The sequence below is a fragment of the Rattus norvegicus genome, chromosome X, assembly GCF_036323735.1.
Source record: "Rattus norvegicus strain BN/NHsdMcwi chromosome X, GRCr8, whole genome shotgun sequence".
Taxonomy (NCBI): domain Eukaryota; kingdom Metazoa; phylum Chordata; class Mammalia; order Rodentia; family Muridae; genus Rattus; species Rattus norvegicus.
The window spans coordinates 25,283,814-25,303,433 of record NC_086039.1 but is presented as its reverse complement, the minus strand read 5'-3'; the positions used below and the strand labels follow the sequence as shown (position 1 = coordinate 25,303,433).

The 19,620-nt window shown below is 40.5% G+C and overlaps 1 protein-coding gene across 1 annotated transcript; it reads left to right on the top strand.

Annotated features, from left to right (window-relative positions):
* The first annotated feature begins 4,330 nt into the window (after positions 1 to 4,330).
* On the top strand, positions 4,331 to 9,256 carry Samt2l3 (spermatogenesis associated multipass transmembrane protein 2 like 3). The gene is made up of 3 exons (XM_006256821.5): positions 4,331 to 5,629; positions 6,052 to 6,168; positions 8,463 to 9,256. Exons 2-3 carry the CDS (start codon positions 6,140 to 6,142, stop codon positions 9,133 to 9,135), a joined length of 702 nt encoding a protein of 233 aa, XP_006256883.1. The 5' UTR covers positions 4,331 to 5,629; positions 6,052 to 6,139; the 3' UTR covers positions 9,136 to 9,256.
* The last annotated feature ends 10,364 nt before the right edge of the window (positions 9,257 to 19,620 follow it).

Below are 19,620 nucleotides of genomic sequence, written 5' to 3'. Positions count from 1 at the left end.
CTGTGAACAGACACCATGACTAATGCAAGTTTCATAAGGACAACATTTAATTGGGGTTGGCTTACAGGTTTAGAGGTTCAGTCCATTATCATCAAGGTAGGAATATGGCAGCATCCAGGCAGGCATGGTACAGGCAGAGCTGAGAGTTCAACATCTTCATCTGAAGGCTGCTAGTGGAAGACTCAATTCCAGACAGCTAGGGATAGGGTTTTAAAGCCCATGCCCACAGTGACACACCTACTTCAACAAGGCCACACCTTCAAACAGTGCCACTCTGTGGGCCAAGTATATAAAAAGCATCACAATCATGCTTAAGTGTATGCCCAGAAGAGTAGATGACTAACACAAAAGAAATTCAATGGCATTTTTGGAGATTCCTTGTCTCATAATGTCATGTCGGGGCTTTTTCTTTTTAGAAATAATACCTTTACAAAAATTTTTTTATTTTAATATATTTTACCCTGCAGATCCTGTATTTACGTGTGTGTGTGTGTGTGTGTGTGTGTGTGTGTGTGTGTGTGTGTATGAAGGAAGAGAGAAAGAATAAGGGTAAGCAAAGAGTAAGCTTCCTTCTCCATGCCCTTTACATAGGCTGCCAGCAGAAGGTACGGCCCAGATTAAAGGTAAATCATCATTCCTCAAAAGATGTGGCTGAAAAATGTGCCTTCCAACTTCAAGTTATTTACTTAAGAAAAAAATACCTTGCAAGTATACCCAACCATTAGTTTTATTTAATTCCAGATGGTCAGATGGTCAGGCTCATTCTTGAGAGTCATGCTGTTTATGCTTTCTCCTTATCATTTTTACTTCTAACTACCATCAATCTGAACTGCTGGATTCATTCAAAGGATGCTGAATTTGGTTAGTGTTTGCTTGTGTCAATCCTGCATTCCAACAGACACTAGCTAAGCTGGGAATTAACTTTAAAAAATCATTAACAGAATGTATGGGCAGATACTTATGACAAAATGAATTACAAATGTACCTTTATAGTACAAAACCCATCAGGTACTCCATTGAAATATCTCAAAACCCTTTAGACTTTGAGCTTTGAGATCTGACTTGTGTGAGAGAAAGCTCTTTTTGGTGGAGATTTTAGAAATAATTACATGTTCTTAAGTGTCCTTGCTTTGTTGCCTATAATTTGGATAGTCCTCGATTACAAGCATATATAACTGAAAGAAAGCCAGATCCTTCACCAGGTCTTCAAAAATTTCTTGCTTCTTTCACAGGAATTGAAAAGGATCTGTGTCTTGTTTCTGAATGTCATTCACCCCTCTGATCTATTTTCGGGACCATTACTTTGACTTTCCTGTGAAGGTACACACAGGGCTACTAGAATAGCTTGTAGGAAAGTAGTTGGGTTTGGTAAGGTGCTTTTTCCTCGTGTTTCATAGTTGTTATTGTTTAGTTTGAGTGTTGGGAATTAAATTTAAAGACTTGTGAATGAAAGGCATTTGCTTTACCAGTTATCAGCCCCTCCAACCACTAACAGGAATAGTCTGTGACTATTGACCTCAATGTACACAATGGGGGTACATATTGACCTCCATGTACACAATGGGGGTACATATTGACCTCCATGTACACAATGGGGGTACATATTGACCTCCATGTACACAATGGGGGTACATATTGACCTCCATGTACACAATGGGGGTACATATTGACCTCCATGTACACAATGGGGGTACATATTGACCTCCATGTACACAATGGGGGTACATATTGACCTCCATGTACACAATGGGGGTACATATTGACCTCCATGTACACAATGGGGGTACATATTGACCTCCATGTACACAATGGGGGTACATATTGACCTCCATGTACACAATGGGGGTACATATTGACCTCCATGTACACAATGGGGGTACATAATGTGTGATGATTCATTGAGATGTATGCTTAACATGTGTAGCTTTTCTTCTTTGGAAATTATGCTACACATAAAATAATAAGGGAAAAGAAGGGAAGCATAAGAAAGGAAGCCACATTTGCTGTAACCTCTCTGCTCATTTACATCTCTGCGTCATTTTGACTGTGTGCTTACAATGTAATGCAGAGTTCTCTGTGACCTTGACAGGCCTTTTGGAAGCAAGAAGGCAGTTCAGTTCCACATGATTCAGTAACCAGTTTTGTTCCAAACTCCTGGAGTCTGACCTCAAGTGCTTTATTTTAGATATATTTAAGCACACCATAATTTGGTGAACATGATTTCAGTGATAATTAACTTGATCCTGAGCATACAACAAGGCATACATAAATCTCTTTGAGGAACAAAGTAAGCTAAATATAGGTCACATGTGACTACATCAAAACTCTTTGTAAAGTCCATAAAGATAGAGTCCATAGACTGACTGAGAAAAACAAATTTAGGATAAGTGTCTGGGAGACAATATAGTGCCAGAAAAATCTCTAGCCACAGAGATAGAGCAAAGGTCACCAATTTAGTGAGCACAGTCATGCTCAATCTTCCCAGATAACAGGTATTACATTCCTTCCCTTGAAGGAACAACTCTGTGCCATTAACGTTTTAGGTTCCCTTGAAGCACAAATACCTCTGTGCCTCCTACAGTATGGGAGTTTCTCGAATTTTGTATATAAGAAAAACCAAAATTGTATGTACATAAAATCCTTAGCATAACCAGGTCACAGCCACATTGAAAATAAAATTCAAAAGGAGAAGATAGAGATTTATGTTTGCAGCAACAACAACAAAAATTCTCAGATCACATTAAGAGCTATAAACTATCAATATCAAACCATGGTTTTTGTGTCTCAAAGAATTCAGGATACCCAGGTTGGCCTGATTTTTTTCAGTAAAGATATTTGACTTTTATAGCAGGACATCTATGGGGTGGAAAACCATGCCAGGAAGTTTGGTAAGGTAAAGCAGGTTGAGACCTGGAGACTCAGTGGGCATAGCATACACTTGAGTCTTAGGCAACTCCCAGCTCCCTGCCAGACTCCTGACTTAGAACAGGTGCCATGCTTCTTGATAAAAGAAACATGTCCTTACTACCTGAGGACCCAGCTATACTACTCCTGGGCATATACCCAAAAGATGTTCCAACATATAACATGGACACATGCTCTACTATGTTCATAGCAGCATTATTTATAATAGCCAGAAGCTGGAAAGAACCCAGTTGCCCTTCAACAGAGGAATGGATACAGAAAATGTGGTACATCTACACAATGGAGCGATCAAAAACAGTGACTTCATGAAATTCATATGCAAATGGATGGAACTAGAAAAATATCATCTCAAGTGAGGAAACCCAATCACAAAAGAACACACATGGTATACTTAATTATAAGTGAATATTAGCCCAAAAGCTTGGAATACCCAGGATACAATTTATAGATCACATGAAGCTCAAGAAGAAGGAAGATCAAAGTATGGATGCTTCAGTCCTTGTTAGAAGTGGGAACAAAATTCAGGAGGTAGAAGATGGGAGGGACTTGGGAGGAAGAGAGGAGGGGGAGGTGGAAAAGGGGGGGCAGGATCAGGATTTGGAGGAGACAGGGATGATATACAGAGGGTCAGGAAATTGAACAGAGGTATGTAGCAATGGGGGATGGAAAGCTGGGGTTAGCCACCAGAAAGTCCCAGATGCCAGGAAAGCAAGAGGCTTCCAAGACCCAACAGGGATGAGATTAGCTGAAATGCTCAACAAAGAGGAGGAGAACCTGTAGAGACCATATCCAAGACCCCCAGTCATCTCCAGATTTTTAACCCAGAATTGCTCATGTCTAAAGGAAATACAGGGGCAAAGTATGAGCATAGACTAAAGGAAAGGCCATCCAGAGCCTGCCCCACCCTGGGGGTCCATCCCATATACAGACACCAAACCCAATCACTATTGCTGATGCCAAGAAGTACATGCTGAAGGGAGCCTGATATAGCTGTCCTGAGAAGCTCTGCCAGAGCCTGACGAATACAGATGCAGATGCACATAGCCAACCATTGGATTGAGCATGGGGACCCCAATGGTGGAGTTAGAGAAAGGACTGAAGGAAGGAGCTGCTTATGCAATCCATAGGAAGAACCAGGACCCCCAGAGCTCCCAGGGACTAAAGCACCAACCAAAGAGTACACATGGACAGACCCATGGCTCCAGCTGCATATGTAGCAGAAGATGGCCTTGTCTGGCATCAATGGGAGGAGAGGCCCTTGGTCCTGTGAAGGCTTGATGCCCCAGTATAGGGGAATGTCAGGGCAATGAGGTGGGAGTGGGTAGGTGGGTGGGGGAGCACTCTCAGAGGAGCAGGGGAAAGGGAGATGGGATAGGGGGTTTGTGGAGGGGAAACTGGGAAAAGGGATAACATTTGAAATGTATATAAATAAAATAACCAATAAAAAAAGAAAGAAAAGGAAACATGTCCATTGGGCATGTATGCTCAAAACAGAGTTCTCAATGCTAATGAGGTACCTAGAGGCCTGGAGGGCTTAGCCAATAAGCTTCCCTTCCCAGACATTCCTCCCTGTAAATGGTATTTAATCTCAAGCCTGCCCTGAAAAGTGGGGTATGGTTTTACATATCCATTTTCCGCCATGACTGTTTAGAACCATGAACTGTCTCTTTTCATCAAGATCTGCTGTGGAAAGCCATGAAGAAGGCCTTCACCTACAAAGACACACCCTAATCTCCAGTAGAAAGCCAGTCTCTGCTCCCAGGTACAACAGCCACCAAGCCTGAATCTGCCAGACAAGGACATCATCCCTGCTGGGACAAGCTGGATCTCCCCTTCCCACCTCCCCTCAGCTCCCCAGGCTAAGTGCTGTCCCCAGCATGAGGGCCCCTGACTCCATTCTGTGCTCTCCCACTACTCCAGCTGTACCTGGATGTCCAAGAGTCTGAGAACTCCACCGCCCGGGCCTTGTCACAGCCCCAGGGACCCCGGAACCAGTTCTGGCCTTCCCAGGTCTCAGTCTGTGCTTCCCCATAGCCCAGTAACTGCGCCTGCAGCCACGTGGGATAAATAGAATCAAACTCCTGCTTTCTGCCTCCCCAAGCAGCTGTGCCCTGTGGCAGAGCTAACAGGCCTACAAACATATTTCTATGCACTGTGGGATTTCTTTTTTAAGGAAATAATAATTATGTAAGGGTATGCACATGCTGCAGCATGCATATGGAAGTCAGAAGGCTACTTTTTACAGTTGGTTCTCTTTCTACTTTTATGTAAGGGATAGAACTCAGGTCATCAGGATTTGAGAAGCACTTTTACCTACTGAATGATTTTACCAACCCAGGGCCACTTTGTGGAATCAGTTCCTTCTTTCTGTCATGTGGGTTCCTGATTATCAAGATTAGGGCAAATGCCTTTATTCACTCCACCATTTCACCTACCTAGGATTTGTTTCTTATGCATTTTTTATGGGTCTCATAAATTATAGTAGCTATTTGATTCATGACTTCAAAAATAAATTTCTTTTTTTACAAAGACTGATCAATTTATTAAAGATATATTAAACAGTAGATTCATGTATTTTGGAATGTATTCATTGCTCAGAATCTGCCATCTAAGCTCTAGTAGCCATGGAAACAAAAGAATGTTTACAGTTATTTCTTATAGTTGGCAGTCACCAACATTTGGACTTAATAGAAGAGGCAAAGAAGTAAGTATTTTATACTTTCCATGTAATTTTTAATCATCCACTCTCAATTTCATAGGGTCCTAAAGCTAGAGAGACCCAATGACACATGATTAGGTGTCCGTCTGAATACCTTAAATGCCTGTGTATCTATGAGGGCTCTGGAGGCTATGCTGCCATTACATCTACAACTACACGGGTAGTTTCTTGAAGTTGAGTATACAAATTAACGTCTCTGTGTTGTTCCTAGCTATAAAATGGGGGTGATAATAGCGTGGGTATCATTGGAGGATCAGGAAAATCAGATGGGCTAATGTCCCTGAAGTGTTTAAATGACTCTCAAGATAATCACAGCTTAGGCTAGGAAGGCAAAGTTTGTGAGAGCCTATCAGCCAGCCCTTGATCTGAACTGAAATATCTGCCTAACAGTACTTCTTTTATTCAAGGTACTTCCACTCTTCTTGTGAGTCTGTCCATCTGTGGTTAACATTTCCTGCTACGGTGTAGTGAATTTGTAAATCTGTCATCTTCCAAATGGATCACTTCACCTACAAAACAAAAAGGTAAAAATTTAAAAATAAGTTATATGGAGGCTTCCTAAATTGGATCATTAAGAAATTTGGGCCTCCACTTTTGGTTTTCAGACATGGGGATCACAAAATTCTGCCAAGGATGTGAGGGCGATCTGGCTGCGACATCTGTCACCCCATTGATCGCCAGGGTTGATTCGGCTGATCTGGCTGGCTAGGCGGGTGTCCCCTTCCTCCCTCACCGCTCCATGTGCGTCCCTCCCGAAGCTGCGCGCTCGGTCGAAGAGGACGACCTTCCCCGAATAGAGGAGGACCGGTCTTCGGTCAAGGGTATACGAGTAGCTGCGCTCCCCTGCTAGAACCTCCAAACAAGCTCTCAAGGTCCATTGTAGGAGAACGTAGGGTAGTCAAGCTTCCAAGACTCCAGACACAAAATTCTGCCAAGTTAGCTCATTTATCTTGCATGACAGCATTCTCCACTGGTTTCCAATTGTGCTTCAAAACCTGCAGTCCACTGCCTCAGAATGGCATTGCCAACGAAAAGATTGTGAGCAGGGTATTATTTAAGCCACCATCAGTTGCATCCCCATCTTGCTGATGTAACTTCCCAAGTAGTGCAGTTTGTGTATTATCCTAGTTAGGAAGCACATTCCCCAGAGACTGTGGAGTAGTGGGGAGCCAACAAGGAAGGTTTCCTGGCTAGGAGATCCAGTATGTAGGCCCCTCACATCTTTTGCATAGGCAATGACAATGACATGATCCACATGCCTAATAGCTAAAGGACTATGCTTCCTTACTTTTGGCTTAATGAATCAGTGGGATTCCTCAGTGGGATTTTTCTCATTTTCATTATTGCTACATCCAAAGATTTGAGTTGACAAATGATTAACATAGTTGCTTCACAGTGTTAATGAGGAGTGTAAGTTTTTGTATCAAAGAAAATATTTGCTCAGCCAAAATACCTCAATATACTTTATATGTTGCACCTAAATAAAGCCAATTATGTTGAGTAAGAAAGGCTACAAAATGGACATATTTATGATTCCTCATCTTCTACATCCAGAGTTTAGTTTTGTGACCTCAGTGCATCATACATGATAGTTAGGTCATCACTACACCAAGCTGTATCTCCCAGTCACTTTCAAATAGAAGCTTAAGGTTTTGCTCACTCTTGTTTAAACTATAAAGCATCATGCATACATTTCTTTAGAAACGTACACATTTTAGGGAAATGTGCAAACAGGAATGTTCATGGCTACTCCACCAATTGATTTGCTTAGAGTTTCTAATTTTTGTGCAAGTTTTATGTTCCTCCTTCCTTGGCTATTTAAAGATGTTATGTTTTCTTTGGACACAATTGGGCATTCCATTTTTTTTTCATGTTGCTTGTCTTTTTCAAGATCATATATATTTATCAACTCTCTATAATAGTCGTATAATATTCCACTTACCATACTAGAGAAGTCACAATTAAACTGTGCATTTTCTGCTTTACTTACTGATTTACATTATTAATTTTTTTCTGTTTTGGAAACTGTACTGAAATAAATATCACTTTATATAAGATATTGTTAAACTCTTGTCTCTTACTATTAATTGCAAGAAATAAAATTCTGAGTAAACAAATGTGAACATTTCAACTTGTGAAAGGTATTGCCAAATTGTTGTCTAAAATATATTATATCGGGCTGGAGAGATGACTCAGTGAATAAGAAGAGCATTGGCTCTTCCAGAAGACACCTGTTCCCCTCTCAGTACCTACACCGTAGCTTACATCTATCTATAACTCCAGTTCCAGGGGATCCAATGCCCTTTTCTGGCCTCCACACAAAAGTGGGGCACCAGGCATGGATGTGGTTCACAGACATATGTACAGGTAAATAATAAAATAATTTTAAGAATCTTATAATGGCTACTCCTGTTACAATCATGGATTTCTTTTGTTCCTTCTCTAAAAAGATTTACTTTAGATTATGTATCCCTATGTCTGTGTAGATATGTCTGTGGATATGTGCATACAAGTACAGGTCCTTGTGGAGGCAGAAAAGGCCATCAGATCACTCAGAGTTATAAGCAATTGTAAGTCACCCAGTGTAAATGTTGGAAACTGAAATTGCATCCTCTGTAAGAACAGTACACGCTTTACCACTGAACTGTTTCTCTAGTTCTTCCTATATTCTTATCTATAATATTTAGATCATTTAAACACAAACTTCGAGACATCAGAGGCAAGAATGAATACTTCATACTTGAGAAACCATGACTCATTCTGTTTTTCACACTTTATGTTCCTACTTGAGTCGATAATTGTCCTGTCTCATCTTCAGATTTGCAGGGTTGAAGGAATGGATCTTCATATTGACTGGCTTCCTCTGCAGCCTTTTATCTTCGGGCCTTGGCATAATCCTTGCAAGAAGCAAATACTGGCGCCTCTGGGAATTCAACAGTAAGGTTGTCCAGTTTGTGTACATCGGACTGTGGGAGGCTTATTACCATCAGGAATTTAACATCTCTGGGTCGGCAACCAGAATTCTGATGCACAGCTCTATCAACTCGACCTGGACCATTTCACCTGAATTTCAGTACTCGCAGAACCTCGTATTGCTGGCAACGTTAATAAAGCCTGTTGTCCTGGTTTTCATCTCAGCAGCCATTAGGGTCAGCTTTACCAAAGCCTCATTACCATACATTCAGATAGTTTGCTACAAGTGCTCTGTCTTAATTCTGATCATCAGTAGCCTTTGTACCATTATTTCAGTGACCTGGAATCATGTGGTAGACCTCTATGGCAAAAGCACCCTTGACTTTCCACCAACCTTTCCAGTTAAGAAAGAAGCCCTGATAAAGAAACACAACACCCCTGTTTTTCCAATAGGGCTCCTGACAACCACCCTGTCACTCCTTGGTGTGTTTACGTTCCTCATTGAGATCAGGGCATTGAAAGTTCAGAGTAAGCTGAATGCCCAGCATGCTTCTAGACAGGCTGGTCAAAATGTCTGAAATATGAGCTCTGAAATTTGCAACATCTGTCAGGAGACTCCTCGAAGAAATTTCCCAGTTGCACACAATACTTGTGTAGTCATCAATTTATTTCAAATAAAACATCAATTTGCTTCCTGGGTATGTGTGTCCAAAGTGTATGTGTTCCCCTGCCGGTCAAATATGTTCCTTTCTTTAAATGTTTCACATCCTAAATTCTGCAGGCCATGGTCATGTCTTCAAATGCTGCCAACAGGCAATAGCAGGCAAGAGTACAGTATAAATAAGTACATGTTGTCTAAATAAACACAGTGAATCCCAAGTGAAAGAAGGTTTGTAAGCGGGCACCTCAACACAAAAAATGAACCACATTCTTACGTGGAGACACTTAAGTATTCATCTCTCCAGAGGATAGAGATGTACCTCTTAGCCTAGTGCCAAGTGATATCAGAACCAGGTGTCAGATCCTCTGAAACAGGAGTTACAGATGATTGTAAACCACCATATTAGTGCTGGGAACTGAGACAAGGCCCTATGCAAGAGCAACAAATACTCTTAGTTGTCAAGCTATCTCTTCAACCCAGTTTCTTACTGTTTTGTTTGTTTAATTTAATTTTTGTTTTTTGAGACAGGATCTCACTATGTAGCCTTGACTGGCCTGGAACTCACTATAAAGACCAGGTTGACCTCCAGTTAGTTTACCTAGACCCACCTGCCTCTAATTCCTGAGTAATGAGATTAAACGTTTGCACCACCATGCCTGGTAGCCAGCCCAGAGTCTTAAAATTTTGTTCTTTGGTTTCCATAGTGGAGAGGTCTGTGGACCCACTGAGATGTGGGCAGTCATATGGAGATAACTATTCATATAGAGACAAATCTGCTTTCCTTCTTAGGGCTGTTTTAGTCCTAAGCAAATCTAGAGTCAGTCTAAAGTGCTGGGATTTAAGACGTGTGCCACCACTGCTTGGCCTATTCTTGGCTCTTTTAAGCCAGTTTCAGTAAATATTACTGTAAGTAGGTAAAAATAAACATAAGGATTTTGATAATCAATTATCAAACATATATCATTCTTAAATGCCTCCACAAACCTTGTTCAACTAAGAACTTCTATGACTTCACTTTGAACCTTAATGGCTTTTGTCCTCTCCTTTCATCTTTTATTCTTAGGACAAAAGCTTTGTGTTATCATAACAAATCCATCCTTATGTAAAATATTCCTTTATCTTTTTAACCTTTGCAACAACAAAAATATATCCACAGACGCGAACCCTTCCCAGCAATTCTTTTTTGCCTACTTACTGTTGGTTTCTTGCTGCACTTCCCTAACAAGAATTGAGCTCAAATTGCATCTATGGCTCATGGTGACAAATTAAGATTACTTGTACACATAGGGTTAGCTACCAAGCAATTTTTTCTTTGTAAATCTCAAAGTTCCTCTCTGTTGGATTTTTAAACACACACACACTTTCCCCGGTGGTGTGGAGGTTTGAATGAGAGAAATGGTTCTCATACTCTCAGGTATTTGAGCACATGGTTCTCAGTTAATGGTGTGTTGGGAGGTGATGCAGCCTTGTTGGAGGAAGTTGATTGATGGGAGCAGGTTTTGAGAATCTATAGCATTAGCCTACATCCAGTTAGCTGTCCTCCCTCCAAGCCTGCTTGAGTTTAATTGAAGATAAGTGGAGGTGTGAGTGTTCAGCTTCCTGTTCCTGCTGCCATGCCTGCCCTTTGCTGCTATAAAAATCCCTCTGAAACCATGGTCCCAAATAAACTTTACTTTCTGTAAGTTGCCTTGGTCAGGGTGTTTTCATCACAACAACAGAAAAGAAAGTAATAGATGTAATCTTTTTTTTCATCTTTATTAACTTGAGTATTTCCTATTTACATTTGGATTGTTATTCCCCTTCCTGGTTTCCAGGTCAACATACCCCTAACCCCTCCACCTCCCCTTCTCTATGAGTGTTCCCCTCACCATCCTCCCCCCATTACCGCCCTCTCCCCAACAATCACGTTCACTGGGGGTTCAGTCTTGGCAGGACCAAGGGCTTCCCCTTCCACTGGTGCTCTTACTAGGCTATTCATTGCTACCTATGAGGTTGGAGCCCAGGGTCAGTCCATGTGTAATCTTTGGGTAGTGGCTTAGTCCCTGGAAGCTCTGGTTGGTTGGCATTGTTGTTCATATGGGGTCTCAAGTCCCTTCAAGCTCTTCCAGTCCTTTCTCTGATTCCTTAGACAGGGGTCCCATTCTTAGTTTAGTGGTTTAATGATGGTATTCGCCTGTGTATTTGCTGTATTCTGGCTGTGTCTCTCAGGAGAAATCTACATCTGGTTTCTGTCAGCCTGCACTTCATCCATCTACTCTAGCTTGGTGGCTGTATATGGATGGGCCACATGTGGGGCAGGCTCTGAATGGGTGTTCCTTCTGCCTCTGTTCTAAACATTGACTCCCTATTCCCTCCCAAAGGTATTCTTGTTCTCCTTTTAAAGAAGGAGTGAAGCATCTGCATTTTGGTCATCCTTCTTGAGTTTCATGTGTTCTGTGCATCTAGAGTAATTCAAGCATTTGGGCTAATAGCCACTTATCAATGAGTGCATACCATGTGTGTTTTTCTGTGATTGTGTTACCTCACTCAGGATGATATTTTCCAGTTCCAAACATTTGCCTATGAATTTCATAAAGTCATTGTTTTTGATAGCTGAGTAATATTCCATTGTGTAGATGGACATTTTCTGTATCCATTCTTCTGTTGAAGGGCATCTAGGCTCTTTCCAGCTTCTGGCTATTATAAATAAGGCTGCGATGAACATAGTGGAGCACGTGTCTTTGTTATATGTTGAGGCATCTTGTGGGTATATGCCCAAGAGAGGTATAGCTGGATCCTCAGGCAGTTCAATGTCCAATTTTCTGAGGAACCTCCAGGCTGATTTCCAGAATGGTTGTACCAGTGTGCAATCCCACTAACAATGGAGGAGTGTTCCTCTTTCTCCATGTCCTCGCCAGCATTGCTGTCACCTGAGTTTTTGATCTTAGCCATTCTCACTGGTGTGAGGTGAAATCTCAGGGTTGTTTTGATTTGCATTTCCCTTATGACTAAAGATATTGAACATTTCTTTAGATGCTTCTCAACCATTCAGCATGCCTCAACTGTGAATTCTTTGTTTACCTCTGAACCCCATTTTTTTAATAGGATTATTTGTCTCCCTGCAGTCTAACTTCATGACTTCTTTGTATATTTTGGATATGAGTCCCCTATCAGTTGTAGGATTGGTAAAGATCTTTTCTCAAACTGTTGTTGCTGTTTTGTCCTAACAACAGTATCATTTGCCTTACAAAAGCTTTTTAGTTTTATGAGATCCCATTTATTGATTCTTGATCTTAGAGCATAAGGCATTGGTGTTTTGTTAAGTAAATTTTCTTGAGTGCCCATGTGTTCCAGATGCTTCCCTAGTTTTTCTTCTTAGTTTGAGTGTATCTGGTTTGATGTGGAGGTCCTTGATCCACTTGGACTTAAGCTTTGTACAGGGTGATAAGAAGGATCGATCTGCATTCTTCTACATGCTGACCTCCAGTTGAACCAGCACCATTTGCTGAAAATGCTATCTTTTTTCCATTGGATGGTTTTGGCTCCTTTGTCAAAAATCAAGTGACCATAGGTGTGTGGGTTCATTTCTGGGTCTTCAATTCTATTCCACTGGTCTACCTGTCTGTCTCTGTACCAATACCATGCAGTTTTTATCACTATTGCATGGTAATACTGCTTGAGTTCAGGGATAGTGATTCCCCCTGAAGTCCTTTCATTGTTGAGGATAGCTTTAGCTATCGTGGGTTTTTTGTTATTCCAGATGAATTTGCAAATTGTTCTGTCTAACTCTTTGAAGAATTGGATTGGTATTTTGATGGGGATTGCATTGAATCTGTAGATTGCTTTTGGTAAAATGGCCATTTTTACTATATTAATCCTGCCAATCCATGAGCATGGGAGATCTTTCCATCTTCTGAGGTCTTCTTCAATTTCCTTCTTCAGTGTCTTGAAGTTCTTATTGTACAGATCTTTTACTTGCTTTGTTAAAGTCACTCCGAGGTACTTTATATTACTTGGGTCTATTATGAAGGGTGTCGTTTCCCTAATTTCTTTCTCGGCTTGTTTCTCTTTTGTATAGAGGAAGGCAACTGATTTATTTGAGTTAATTTTATACCCAGCCACTTTGCTGAAGTTGTTTATCAGCTTTAGTAGCTCTCTGGTGGAACTTTTGGGATCACTTAAATATACTATCATATCATCTGCAAATAGTGATATTTTGACTTCTTCTTTTCCGATCTGTATCCCCTTGACATCCTTTTGTTGTCTGATTGCTCTGGCTAGAACTTCAAGAACTATATTGAAGAAGTAGGGAGAGAGTGGGCAGCCTTGTCTAGTCCCTGATTTTAGTGGGATTGCTTCAAGTTTCTCTCCATTTAGTTTAATGTTAGCAACTGGTTTGCTGTATATGGCTTTTACCATGTTCAGGTATGGGCCTTGAATTCCTATTCTTTCCAGGACTTTTATCATGAAGGGGTGTTGAATTTTGTCAAATGCTTTCTCAGCATCTAATGAAATGATCATGTGGTTTTGATCTTTCAGTTTGTTTATATAATGGATCACGTTGATGGTTTTCCGTATATTAAACCATCCCTGCATGCCTGGGATGAAGCCTACTTGATCATGGTGGATGACTGTTTTGATGTGCTCTTGGATTCGGTTTGCCAGAATTTTGTTGAGTATTTTTGCGTCGATATTCATAAGGGAAATTGGTCTGAAGTTCTCTTTCTTTGTTGTGTCTTTGTGTGGTTTAGGTATAAGAGTAATTGTGGCTTCGTAGAAGGTATTCGGTAGTGATCCATCTGTTTCAATTTTGTGGAATAGTTTGGATAATATTGGTATGAGGTCTTCTATGAAGGTTTGATAGAATTCTGCACTAAACCCGTCTGGACCTGGGCTCTTTTTGGTTGGGAGACCTTTAATGACTGCTTCTATTTCCTTAGGCGTTATGGGGTTGTTTAACTGGTTTATCTGTTCCTGATTTAACTTCGGTACCTGGTATCTGTCTAGGAAATTGTCCATTTCCTGAAGATTTTCAAGTTTTGTTGAATATAGGTTTTTGTAGTAAGATCTGATGATTTTTGGAATTTCCTCTGAATCTGTTGTTATGTCTCCCTTTTCATTTCTGATTTTGTTAATTTGGACGCACTCTCTGGGTCCTCTCGTTAGTCTGGCTAAGGGTTTATCTATCTTGTTGATTTTCTCAAAGAACCAACTTTTGGTTCTGTTGATTCTTTCTATGGTCCTTTTTGTTTCTACTTGGTTCATTTCAGCTCTGAGTTTGATTATTTCCTGCCTTCTACTCCTCCTGGGTGTATTTGCTTCTTTTTGTTCTAGAGCTTTTAGGTGTGCTGGCAAGCTGCTGACATATCCTCTTTCCTGTTTCTTTCTGCAGGCACTCAGCGCTATGAGTTTTCCTCTTAGCACAGCTTTCATTGTGTCCCATAAGTTTGGGTATGTTGTACCTTCATTTTCATTAAATTCTAAAAAGTTTTTAATTTCTTTCTTTATTTCTTCCTTGACCAGGTTATCATTGAGTAGAGCATTGTTCAATTTCCAAGTATATGTGGACATTCTTCCTTGATTGTTATTGAAGACCAGTTTTAGGCCATGGTGGTCCGATAGCACACATGGGATTATTTCTATCTTTCTGTACCTGTTGAGGCCCGTTTTTTTTTTTTTTTTTTTTTTTTTTTTTTTTTTTTTTTTATTAACTTGAGTATTTCTTATATACATTTCGAGTGTTATTCCCTTTCCCGGTTTCCGGGCAAACATCCCCCTCCCCCCTCCCCTTCCTTATGGGTGTTCCCCTCCCAACCCTCCCACCATTGCCGCCCTCCCCCCATAGACTAGTTCACTGGGGGTTCAGTCTTAGCAGGACCCAGGGCTTCCCCTTCCACTGGTGCTCTTACTAGGATATTCATTGCTACCTATGGGGTCAGAGTCCAGGGTCAGTCCATGTATAGTCTTTAGGTAGTGGCTTAGTCCCTGGAAGCTCTGGTTGCTTGGCATTGTTGTACTTTTGGGGTCTCGAGCCCCTTCAAGCTCTTCCAGTTCTTTCTCTGATTCCTTCAATAGGGGACCTATTCTCAGTTCAGTGGTTTGCTGCTGGCATTCGCCTCTGTATTTGCTGTATTCTGGCTGTGTCTCTCAGGAGCGATCTACATCCGGCTCCTGTCGGTCTGCACTTCTTTGCTTCATCCATCTAGTCCAATTGGGTGGCTGTATATGTATGGGCCAAATGTGGGACAGGCTCTGAATGGGTGTTCCTTCAGTCTCTGTTTTAATCTTTGCCTCTCCCTTCCCTGCCAAGGGTATTCTTTTTCCTCATTTAAAGAAGGAGTGAAGCATTCACATTTTGATCATCCGTCTTGATTTTCGTTTGTTCTAGGGATCTAGGGTAATTCAAGCATTTGGGTTAATAGCCACTTATCAATGAGTGCATACCATGTATGTCTTTCTGTGATTGGGTTAGTTCACTCAGGATGATATTTTCCAGTTCCAACCATTTGCCTACGAATTTCATAAACTCGTTGTTTTTGATAGCTGAGTAGTATTCCATTGTGTAGATGTACCACATTTTCTGTATCCATTCCTCTGTTGAAGGGCATCTGGGTTCTTTCCATTTTCTGGCTATTATAAATAAGGCTGCGATGAACATAGTGGAGCACGTGTCTCTTTTATATGTTGAGGCATCTTTTGGGTATATGCCCAAGAGAGGTATAGCTGGATCCTCAGGCAGTTCAATGTCCAATTTTCTGAGGAACCTCCAGACTGATTTCCAGAATGGTTTTACCAGTCTGCAATCCCACCAACAATGGAGGAGTGTTCCTCTTTCTCCACATCCTCGCCAGCATCTGCTGTCACCTGAGTTTTTGATCTTAGCCATTCTCACTGGTGTGAGGTGAAATCTCAGGGTTGTTTTGATTTGCATTTCCCTTATGACTAAAGATGTTGAACATTTCTTTAGGTGTTTCTCAGCCATTCGGCATTCCTCAGCTGTGAATTCTTTGTTTAGCTCTGAACCCCATTTTTTAATAGGGTTATTTGTTTCCCTGCGGTCTAACTTCTTGAGTTCTTTGTATATTTTGGATATAAGGCCTCTATCTGTTGTAGGGTTGGTAAAGATCTTTTCCCAATCTGTTGGTTGCCGTTTTGTCCTAACCACAGTGTCCTTTGCCTTACAGAAGCTTTGCAGTTTTATGAGATCCCATTTGTCAATTCTTGATCTTAGAGCATAAGCCATTGGTGTTTTGTTCAGGAAATTTTTTCCAGTGCCCATGTGTTCCAGATGCTTCCCTAGTTTTTCTTCTATTAGTTTGAGTGTGTCTGGTTTGATGTGGAGGTCCTTGATCCACTTCGACTTAAGCTTTGTACAGGGTGATAAGCATGGATCGATCTGCATTCTTCTACATGTTGCCCTCCAGTTGAACCAGCACCATTTGCTGAAAATGCTATCTTTTTTCCATTGGATGGTTTTGGCTCCTTTGTCAAAAATCAAGTGACCATAGGTGTGTGGGTTCATTTCTGGGTCTTCAATTCTATTCCATTGGTCTATCTGTCTGTCTCTGTACCAATACCATGCAGTTTTTATCACTATTGCTCTGTAATACTGCTTGAGTCCAGGGATAGTGATTCCCCCTGAAGTCCTTTTATTGTTGAGGATAGCTTTAGCTATCCTGGGTTTTTTGTTATTCCAGATGAATTTGCAAATTGTTCTGTCTAACTCTTTGAAGAATTGGATTGGTATTTTGATGGGGATTGCATTGAATCTGTAGATTGCTTTTGGTAAAATGGCCATTTTTACTATATTAATCCTGCCAATCCATGAGCATGGGAGATCTTTCCATCTTCTGAGGTCTTCTTCAATTTCTTTCTTCAGTGTCTTGAAGTTCTTATTGTACAGATCGTTTACTTGCTTGGTTAAAGTCACACCGAGGTACTTTATATTATTTGGGTCTATTATGAAGGGTGTCGTTTCCCTAATTTCTTTCTCGGCTTGTTTCTCTTTTGTATAGAGGAAGGCAACTGATTTATTTGAGTTAATTTTATACCCAGCCACTTTGCTGAAGTTGTTTATCAGCTTTAGTAGTTCTCTGGTGGAACTTTTGGGATCACTTAAATATACTATCATATCATCTGCAAATAGTGATATTTTGACCTCTTCTTTTCCGATCTGTATCCCTTTGATCTCCTTTTGTTGTCTGATTGCTCTGGCTAGAACTTCAAGAACTATATTGAATAAGTAGGGAGAGAGTGGGCAGCCTTGTCTAGTCCCTGATTTTAGTGGGATTGCTTCAAGTTTCTCTCCATTTAGTTTAATGTTAGCAACTGGTTTGCTGTATATGGCTTTTACTATGTTTAGGTATGGGCCTTGAATTCCTATTCTTTCCAGGACTTTTATCATGAAGGGGTGTTGAATTTTGTCAAATGCTTTCTCAGCATCTAATGAAATGATCATGTGGTTCTGTTCTTTCAGTTTGTTTATATAATGGATCACGTTGATGGTTTTCCATATATTAAACCATCCCTGCATGCCTGGGATGAAGCCTACTTGATCATGGTGGATGATTGTTTTGATGTGCTCTTGAATTCGGTTTGCCAGAATTTTATTGAGTATTTTTGCGTCGATATTCATAAGGGAAATTGGTCTGAAGTTCTCTTTCTTTGTTGTGTCTTTGTGTGGTTTAGGTATAAGAGTAATTGTAGATTCGTAGAAGGAATTCGGTAGGGCTCCATCTGTTTCAATTTTGTGGAATAGTTTGGATAATATTGGTATGAGGTCTTCTATGAAGGTTTGATAGAATTCTGCACTAAACCCATCTGGACCTGGGCTCTTTTTGGTTGGGAGACCTTTAATGACTGCTTCTATTTCCTTAGGAGTTATGGGGTTGTTTAACTGGTTTATCTGTTCCTGATTTAACTTTGATACCTGGTATCTGTCTAGGAAATTGTCCATTTCCTGAAGATTTTCAAATTTTGTTGAATATAGGTTTTTATAGTAAGATCTGATGATTTTTTGAATTTCCTCTGAATCTGTAGTTATGTCTCCCTTTTCATTTCTGATTTTGTTAATTTGGACGCACTCTCTGTGTCCTCTCGTTAGTCTGGCTAAGGGTTTATCTATCTTGTTGATTTTCTCAAAGAACCAACTTTTGGTCCTGTTGATTCTTTCTATGGTCCTTTTTGTTTCTACTTGGTTGATTTCAGCTCTGAGTTTGATTATTTCCTGCCTTCTACTCCTCCTGGGTGTATTTGCTTCTTTTTGTTCTAGAGCTTTTAGGTGTGCTGTCAAGCTGCTGACATATGCTCTTTCCTGTTTCTTTCTGCAGGCACTCAGCGCTATGAGTTTTCCTCTTAGCACAGCTTTCATTGTGTCCCATAAGTTTGAGTATGTTGTATCTTCATTTTCATTAAATTCTAAAAAGTTTTTAATTTCTTTCTTTATTTCTTCCTTGACCAGGTTATCATTGAGTAGAGCATTGTTCAATTTCCACGTATATGTGGGCATTCTTCCCTTATTGTTATTGAAGACCAGTTTTAGTCCGTGGTGGTCCGATAGCACGCATGGGATTATTTCTATCTTTCTGTACCTGTTGAGGCCCGTTTTTTGACCAATTATATGGTCAATTTTGGAGAAAGTACCATGAGGAGCTGAGAAGAAGGTATATCCTTTTGCTTTAGGATAGAATGTTCTATAAATATCCGTTAAGTCCATTTGGCTCATGACTTCTCTTAGTCTGTCGACATCACTGTTTAATTTCTGTTTCCATGATCTGTCCATTGATGAGAGTGGGGTGTTGAAATCTCCCACGATTATTGTGTGAGGTGCAATGTGTGTTTTGAGCTTTAGTAAGGTTTCTTTTACGTATGTAGGTGCCCTTGTATTTGGGGCATAGATATTTAGGATTGAGAGTTCATCTTGGTGGATTTTTCCTTTGATGAATATGAAGTGTCTTTCCTTATCGTTTTTGATGACTTTTAGTTGGAAATTGATTTTATTTGATATTAGAATGGCTACTCCAGCTTGCTTCTTCTGACCATTTGCTTGGAAAGTTGTTTTCCAGCCTTTCACTCTGAGGTAGTGTCTGTCTTTGTCTCTGAGGTGTGTTTCCTGTAGGCAGCAGAATGCAGGGTCCTCGTTGCGTATCCAGTTTGTTAATCTATGTCTTTTTATTGGGGAGTTGAGGCCATTGATATTGAGAGATATTAAGGAATAGTGATTATTGTTTCCCTTTATATTCATATTTGGATGTGAGGTTATGTTTGTGTGCTTCCATTCTCTTTGTTTTGTTGCCAAGACGATTAGTTTCTTGCTTCTTCTAGGGTATAGCTTGCCTCCTTATGTTGGGCTTTACCATTTATTATCCTTTGTAGTGCTGGATTTGTAGAAAGATATTGTGTAAATTTGGTTTTGTCATGGAAT

Bases quoted from the DNA above. Each gene is read 5' to 3' on its own strand.
- Samt2l3 (XM_006256821.5), top strand. From the start codon at position 6,140: ATGGATCACTTCACCTACAAAACAAAAAG. The intron at 6,169-8,462 runs GTAAAAATTTAA...TCTCATCTTCAG, and splicing joins TTCACCTACAAAACAAAAAG to ATTTGCAGGGTTGAAGGAAT.